At 33.6% G+C, this 9,108-nt stretch overlaps 1 protein-coding gene and 1 pseudogene across 1 annotated transcript; both read left to right on the plus strand.

The window, feature by feature from the left end:
- Window positions 1-1,765: 1,765 nt before the first annotated feature.
- Window positions 1,766-2,846, plus strand: LOC102601724 (premnaspirodiene oxygenase-like). Its single transcript, XM_006367668.2, has one exon. The coding sequence runs from the start codon at window positions 1,902-1,904 to the stop codon at window positions 2,844-2,846; it is 945 nt and encodes a 314-aa protein (XP_006367730.1). The 5' UTR covers window positions 1,766-1,901.
- A 3,871-nt stretch (window positions 2,847-6,717) lies between these two features.
- On the plus strand, window positions 6,718-8,816 carry LOC102601042 (premnaspirodiene oxygenase-like; annotated as a pseudogene).
- The last annotated feature ends 292 nt before the right edge of the window (window positions 8,817-9,108 follow it).

The following is a 9,108-nucleotide window of genomic DNA, read 5'->3' on the forward strand; positions in this document are numbered from 1 at the left end:
CCTCTTCTTCTTCACAATTAAATATTTGTGTATTTTGCTTCTGTTGAGTGGCTCACTGACAGCATTGCTTATTTTACAGATCGTGGTATGTATTTTTACCGTCATTAATTTATTCTTATGTTATTAAGGATAAATGTAAAGGATAATGATAAGATGTAATAATTTTCATTTTCCTTTACATTATTAATGTTTGTTACTACGTAATATAGTGTCTAAGTTTTAGTGATTGATAGGTTTGAAATATTATTTTATAAATTCGGTGATATTATTCGCGCTAATTTTACTCGTAATAATAATAATAATAATAATAATCAAAGAAGGCAAAAAAATAATTTATCTCTGGAAAAAAATCAAATGCATGATTTTTTAAAAAATATCAAAAAAAATAATTTAAAATTATTTTTATCACTTTTGTAATGGCAAGGGTATATGTGAGTCACTTTAGTAACGATAAGGGGTATATGTGAGCCAATTTTGCAATGGTAGAAGGTACATGTGAATCATTTTTATAACAAGAGTATATCAACTCTAAATGACAAAATTAAGGGGTATATCACACCCTTTCCCCTGCTTTATATCTCATACCAAAAGATTCCTAATGAAAGATGTGGACTAGACATGAATAGTGAAAATTAATTGTGTGGAGAGAAGTATGAGGATTGGGGAAAGTAGGGGAGGGGTTGCCTATGATAATTAATCTCAATAATATTCATATGATTATGGCATGTGTAGTGGAATGGGTGACATGTGTCATGCAGTTCTATAAACTTATCACGAAAGATAAGGAAAACGATGCCTAATATATAAACGTGTTTTAACTTGGTTTCAATTCATATATTTTATTTCTTTCATTTTCAGATGTGCACAAGTAGATAGTTAAGCTTATATAAAGTTGAACAATAGATACACACATCCTACATGACATCCTACATGACGTTTTATGTGACAGTTCGTGTCCTACGCGATATCCTATGTGACGAGTATTATGTCACGTAGGATGTGAGTGTCTACTTATTTAATTTTATATTTTTAAATGCCTATTTGTGCATACTCAAAATTAGAAAATATAAATATCAGAGGAGGTCAAGTTAAAGCTAAGGACATATTTATGTTTTATGAAAAAAGAAAAAAGAAAACATTAAGGCGATATTATTTGGCGCGCGTGTAAACGAGTTGCTCTACCAACTGAGCTATAGCCCTTAGTGCTTGTGATACATATTTTATCATGTAGGTAAATTCTTATCAAGAGAAATATTCCATGATCCAACATCAAGAATCTTTGATCTCTCTGAGTGGTATTCCTTAGATTAGTATTGCTTATAAGTAATATGATATTTATAATCCATCGACAGGATGGGTTTCATTTGGTTCTCTTTGGGATGATAAATGACCTACTTAACTCAGTGGTTAGAGTACTGCTTTCATACGGCGGGAGTCATTGGTTTAAATCCAATAGTAGGTAAAACTTATTAGATACCAGAGTCAATGGTATCTAATAAGGTTTACAACCCACATCATTGAACTTTCAACATATACCAACAATTTTTTATTCAAAACATATTATACATTCACTAGTAGCAGTCATACACATATACAGACATGAATGCATACGTACTGGTTGTATAACAAGTAGTAATCCTAACGCTATATAATATTGTCTTGTCGATATTTGTGTTAATATTTTTAAATTATAATTTAATTTAAAAAATTATCAAAAAAATATACTTTTAAATTATATTTTCATTAACTCTCATCTTCTATACGTATGAATTCTTGATGTATCAACACTCCACCCCATCCCCATAGAAAAATGTCATTTCTTTCCAAAACAAAAAAGCTCTAAAAGAGCATATGCAACAACACTTTGCAGAACCTATCAAGCCAAATTACCCTCCCAAAATATGCATTTCTTCAACTTCTTCTCCCTTTTCCTTTTTGTGTCTTCCCTCTTTTTGTTAATTAAATGGAAGAATTCCAATAGCAAAACCAAAAAATTACCTCCTGGTCCATGGAAATTACCTTTAATTGGAAGCATGTTTCATTTGCTAGGTGGACTTCCACATCATGTCCTAAGAGATTTAGCAAAAAAATATGGACCAATTATGCACCTTCAACTAGGTGAAGTTTCTCTAGTTGTTGTCACTTCTCCTGACATGGCCAAACAAGTATTAAAAACTCATGACCTCGCTTTTGCATCTAGGCCCAAGCTTCTAGCTGCCGAGATTCTCTTTTATAACGGAACTGATATTGTCTTTTCCCCCTATGGAGATTACTGGAGACAAATGCGTAAAATATGTCTATTGGAATTGCTTAGCGCAAAAAATGTTAAATCATTCAATTCTATTAGACAAGATGAAGTTCTTCGTATGATTGATTTTTTTCGATCATCTATTGGTGAGACAGTTAATGCAACAAAAAAGTTTTACCAATTCTCAAGCTCTATGACCTGTAGAGCAGCCTTTGGGAAAGTATTAAAAGAGCAAGACGAACTTATACTACTCGTTAAAAAAGCATCACATTTAATGGAAGGATTTGATGTGGCTGATATATTTCCATCACTAAAATTTTTTCATTTGTTATGTGGAATGAAGGGTAAAATTATGGATGCTCACCATGAGTTAGATGCCATTCTTGAAAACATCATCAATGAGCACAAGAACAATGGTGAATTAGGAGGTGAAGGTTTAGTTGCCACATTGCTAAGACTAATGAAAGAGGGAGGTTTTCAATTTCCAATCACCAACGACAATATCAAAGCTATTATTTTTATAAGTACATTTTCCTTCTTGGGAAAACTGGTGCCTCTTTCTTCTATTTTCTCTCTAAGCTTGGATGATTTTTGGTGAATAAAGGTTTTGGTTAGGTTCTGACTAGATTATTAGATTTAAACTGAGTTAAACGACGTAATTTAGCTGCCCAATGCATAGGGAAAAGACCAAAACAACCCTGACTTAAAAGCTGACGAGGCCATCAACGGACCCTGACCGACAGGCCGTGGACTAATGACGGTCCGTCCTGCTAGGGCGTCGGGATGGATTTGAGGGTCACGATCTACGAACACTGGACCACTGACCGTGGACCCAGCTACGGTTCGTAGGTCCTGCCGTAGGTCATGCTTTTCTGGGAAATTCTAGGTGGCCAACTTATGGACCCTACCTACAGTCCGTGGTCCCATCCACATGTCGTGGTTTGGCCTCCGTCGGTGGCACCTTTAACTCTGAAAATCTGCTATTTGGTCTTTCCCGAATTTGGGGTGTTACAAATGTGAGGTTTGCCATAGTGATGGATTTGTTCATCCTACGCAAAACATGTAATTCTTTCATTAATTCGTCCCTGAAATCATTTATGTAAATATTCTTCAAGAGTTCTTGAGTTTTAGCCTCATTCTTTAACAATGGAGGTTTTGAGTTCTTGAGGTGAGAGTCTTGCGAATGAGATGAGTTCTTGATAGAAATTGAGTGGACTTTTGATAATTTCATGTTGGGGTTGTGAATCAAAGAGAGTTTGGAAGAAACCAATCGATTCTAGATGAGTTAAGACCCGAAATTGAGCAAGAAAATTCATTAGATTTTTGGGTTCGGGTGGGGCAATGCGCCACCAAGGCGCCAGGAGGCTCCCCAAAAGCTACTTTGAGGCATGGCCCCTGCGCCAATAATGCGCCAGGGTCGTCAGGCATATTTCTTTTCCATTCTTCATTCCGTGTGTGTTCTTTCAAATTGTGTCTTCGCTCTGTTCTTGATATGTAATCTTAAAGTCTTCATTAATCCTTGAGAGATCCTTCATATCCTAATCACATCTCTTAATTTACATTTCAAATTAAAGTAAAATTAAGAGGGAAGTTTAAGAGGCCCTTTTGAGTCAATTTTGAGAACTTTTTTGCAATTAACTATAGTTATGAACTAAATCTTAAGTAAATGAGTATGAGAATGAGAGGAGTTGTATATCATGTTTCAAAATGAGTTTAAGGGAACTAAGTATTCCCAAGTGTAACACTTTTGCATTTTAATGAAAGAAACATCGATTTCTAAATGAGTTATGAGTTCAGAGATGTTTTCAGAGTACTACCTCTTTTAAGAGGATCTTTTGAGTAATTACCTCAAATTGCGAAATAGTTATGTTTTATACATTTGAGTATGAGATTATATTGTTGGGAGTACTATTGAGCACCGATATGGGGATGAGTTCAGATAACTCACTTTCCTCATAAACCATGTAGCCAACATAGGTAAAGGATCGTACCTTTTTAGACGACTCATTATTGCTTTTAAGCATAGCTTAATAGATCCACTTAGTTGAGGTGTTCTACACCCTGACAAGGTATAGGACAGTTTTGGCAGCATAGGCGTGACGTTGTATCATCACATAGCTCATAGTGATGGTTGTCGGTTAGAAAATCTCCCAAATAAGAGTAAAGAGTATGTTATGGTATTTTTTTTATACATCATTGAGTTTTATCTCCTGTTTTTTAATGTTTCAAATATTACATCTATCATTGTTGCTTTGTATTGAGTTGAGTAGAGGTGAGTATTTCTTCCAGCCTTGTCAGTTCAATTAATCATTGCTTTCAGTTTTTCATTTACATGCTCGTACATTCAATGTACTGACGTCTTTCGACTTGCATCTTTTTATGATGCAGATACAGGTGTTCATGGTCATCAACAGGCACTCCGTTGATAGCATTTGCATTTCAATTAGCTTTGGTGAGCCTCCTTACTTTCCGAAGAGTTCCACATTTATATTTCAACTTTGTTAAGATGTCGCGGGTCTTGTCCCGTCATCTATCGTAGTATTTAGAGGCTTCATAGACAGTAGTAGTTGAGAAGTCTTTCACTATTTTCCTTATAATGTTTTGAGACTTTGAGTTGTTTTCATATGTTTATTTAAGTTGTTTTGAGATATTATCAGTTAAAGTTTGGTAATTGGAGTCTTCATTTTACTTGAGTAAGTCTTCCACTAAGTAGTCAGTCAGATCAAGGGTTAACTTGGGGACCAATGATGGTGCTCGTGTGCTGGCCATGTCCAAGGTGTAGGCTCGGGGCATGACAATGCATTCATGTTTGTATATGTGTATGACTGCTACTACTGAATGTATAATATGTTTTGAATAAAAAAATGTTGGTATATGTTGAAAGCTCAATAATAGTATAATAATATCATCATATTGTTTTTTTTCTTTTTCATAAAACATAAATATGTCCTTAGCTTTAACTTGACCTCATCTCGTATTTATATCTTTTAATTTTGGATATACACAAGTAGGCATTTAAAAATATAAAGTTGAATAAGTAGACACTTACATCCTACGTGACATAATACTCACCACATAGGATATCATGTAGGACACGAAGTGTCACATAAAACGCCAAGTGAGACGTGTATGTCTACTTGTTCAACTCTACATAAGTTTAAGTATTTACTTGTGTACACCCAAAATTAGAGGCATAAATATCATATAATATAAAATTAAAAAGGCATAATATATAAATGTGCCCTTTAACTTGACCGCATTTCACAATTATGCCAAGTAAACATTTAAACTTGAATAAAATTGAACAACTAAACATATGAGTCATATGTGACATAATATACGTAGGATATCATATAGGATGCAAATTGTTATGTAGGATGCCATGTAGGAAGTGTGTATCTATTTGTTCAACTTTATACAAGTTTAAATATCTATTTATGCACATCCGAAAATAAAAGACGTAAAATGTAAGTTGAGGCCAAATTAAAAAATATATCTATATATCATGATATGCCAATTAAAACACGTTTATATATTAGGCATGCCACCCATTCCACCACACATGTCATAATCATATTAATATTATTGGGATTAATTATTATAGGCAACCCCTCCCCTACTTTCCCCAATGCTCCTACTTTCCTCCACTCAATTTATTGTCACTATTCATGTCTAGTCCACATCTTTGATTTTGTTGACCTTTCTCATAAAGATTAGTGGCTATAGGCGTGGTAAAATTAGGAGTAGTTTGGTATGAGGTATAAAGTAAAATAGTTTTAGAGATAAAATGTAGAATTGTTTTATTCTGCGTTTGGTTGGAGGTATCAAACAATCCTGAGATTATTTATTCCACTATTTAATTATACCTTAGTGATGAGATAAGTTATCACATGTATATACATGGTGGAATCACTTATCTCAGGATAACTTGTTCCCAACCAAACGATTCATTAAGTTTTAGCTTAATGTTGTTTGATGGCTACTAATTATTGTTGAATTTTTAGATTATTAAATTTTGGAAAGGATGAAGTAGAGTTTTGGAAAATATTTTCCTTAATTTTTGAAGGGAAGTCATTTTCCTTAAATTTGAGGAAAATGAGTTGATTTGGAAAACATTTTCCAAACATTTTAGGTCAACCAAACATGGGAAATTTGGAAAATATTTTCCATAAAATGTTTTACTCCATACCAAACACACCCTTAAACTTGTATAAAATTTAACAAGTAAACATATGAGTCATATGTGACATAATATACGCAGGATATCATATAGAATGCAAATTGTCATGTAGGATGTCATGTAGGACGTGGGTATCTATTTGTTCAACTTTATACAAGTTTAAGGGTGTGTTTGGTACCGATTTTCTTTGATGAGATAAATTATCACATTTATTGAATGTCACTCTGCCAATGGACATCTCACCTTGTTCTGGATATTAACCTTCATAATAATACTATATTTCTACACATTCATCTTAATATCCTAGTGAGTTTTTGACATATCAACACTCCGCTCTATACAAAAATGTCATTTCTTTCCAAAACAAAAAGCCTCTAAAAGAGCATATGCAACAACACTTTGCAGAACCTATCAAGCCAAATAACCCTCTCAAAATATGCATCTCTTCAACTTCTTTTCCCTTTTCCTTTTCCTTTTTGTATCTTCCCTCTTTTTGTTGATTAAATGGAAGAATTCCAATAGAAAAGTCAAAAGATTGCCTCCAGGTCCATGGAAATTACCTTTGATTGGAAGCATGTTTCATTTGTTAGGTGGACTTCCACATCAAGTCCTTAGAGATTTAGCCAAAAATATGGACCAATTATGCACCTTCAACTAGGTGAAGTTTCTCTAGTTGTTGTTACTTCTCCTGACATGGCCAAACAAGTATTAAAAACTCATGACCTCGCTTTTGCATCTAGGCCCAAGCTTCTAGCTGCCGAGATTCTCTTTTATAACGGAACTGATATTGTCTTTTCCCCCTATGGAGATTACTGGAGACAAATGCGTAAAATATGTCTATTGGAATTGCTTAGCGCAAAAAATGTTAAATCATTCAACTCTATTAGACAAGATGAAGTTCTTTGTATGATTGATTTTTTTCGATCAACTACTGGTGAGACAGTTAATGCAACAAAAAAGTTTTACCAATTCTCAAGCTCTATGACCTGTAGAGCAACCTTTGGGAAAGTATTAAAAGAGCAAGACGAACTTATACTACTCGTTAAAAAAGCATCACATTTAATGGAAGGATTTGATGTGGCTGATATATTTCCATCACTAAAATTTCTTCAAGTGTTATGTGGAATGAAGGGTAAAATTATGGATGCTCACCATGAGTTAGATGTCATTCTTGAAAGCATCATCAATGAGCACAAGAATAATGGTGAATTAGGAGGTGAAGGTAATTTAGTTGCCACATTGCTAAGACTAATGAAAGACGGAGGTTTTCAATTTCCAATCACCAACGACAATATCAAAGCTATTATTTTTGTAAGTACATTTTCCTTCTTATTGTTATTTAAGTATGATATGCATTGAGTCATCTATCAAAAATAATTTTTCTATCTTCATTAGGCTAAGAGTAAGATTGCGTACATATATTATTAGTTTATGAATTCTAGATCATAACTTTATTTGTTTACTAGATTCTGAATAGATTATATATATATATATATATATAAAATTTCTAACAAAAATACAAAATTTAAATGAAAGCTATTGAATTTTGTTGAATCCGTATCCAAATGTACTGTTGCTTATTATTGAAAATAAGTAATTAACTTGCTCATAAATGAAGGACATGTTTGGTGCGGGAACAGAGACTTCATCAACAACAATTGATTGGACCATGGTGGAAATGATGCGGGATCCAAATGTACTCTCCAAAGCTCAAGCAGAGGTAAGAAACGTGTTCAAAGGTAAAGAAACATTTGATGAAAATGATGTCGAAGAATTGAAATACCTAAAGTTGGTCGTTAAAGAAAGTTTCAGACTCCATCCTCCATTTCCCCTTTTGATTCCAAGAGAATGTAGGGAAGAAGTAGACATAAACGGCTACAATATTCCTTTGAAAACAAAAGTTATGGTTAATACATGGGCTATTGGAAGAGATCCTAATTATTGGAATGACGCAGAAAGCTTTAAACCTGAAAGATTTGAGCATAACTCTATGGATTTTGTTGGTAATAATTTTGAATATCTCCCCTTTGGTAGTGGAAGGAGGATTTGTCCTGGAATATCATTTGGCTTAGCTAATGTTTATTTTCCACTAGCTCAATTATTGTACCACTTTGATTGGAAACTTCCTAGTGGAATCAATCCAAGCGATTTGGACTTGACTGAGTCTGCTGGACTTACTTGTGCTAGAAAGAGTAACCTATATTTGATCGCTGCTCCTCATCAAGCTGAGTGATGTGATGAAATCAAACCATAATTAAGAAATTTGTTTTTGAATTTCTTTGGCAAGCCAACCGTTGTACTTTTATTTTCAGCTTTACCTATAATAAATATATCTTATCATATTGTATGATGGTGTCATTATATTCAATTTTGTGTACCATTGTTAAACATGTTTCTGTAATAAATTGTACATCGAACAAGTGGAAAGCATAAGACTGAATATATGTGCGACCCTTTATATTTTATTTTTTTAATTTTTCCATTTAGACATTTAAACTAATGGTTGCACCAATTAAACATTTGAATCGAAATTCAATTCATGCTCCTATTAGGCCCTTCACTATGGTAGATTGTGAAAAATATATGACATGTGATATACACTTGACAAATGATCGTTAGACGGATGATCGAAAATGTTGTCCGACAATCTTTTCGATGAACGCTTAATTATATATATATA

The sequence above is a fragment of the Solanum tuberosum genome, unplaced genomic scaffold, assembly GCF_000226075.1.
Source record: "Solanum tuberosum cultivar DM 1-3 516 R44 unplaced genomic scaffold, SolTub_3.0 scf00876, whole genome shotgun sequence".
Classification (NCBI taxonomy): Eukaryota; Viridiplantae; Streptophyta; class Magnoliopsida; order Solanales; family Solanaceae; genus Solanum; species Solanum tuberosum.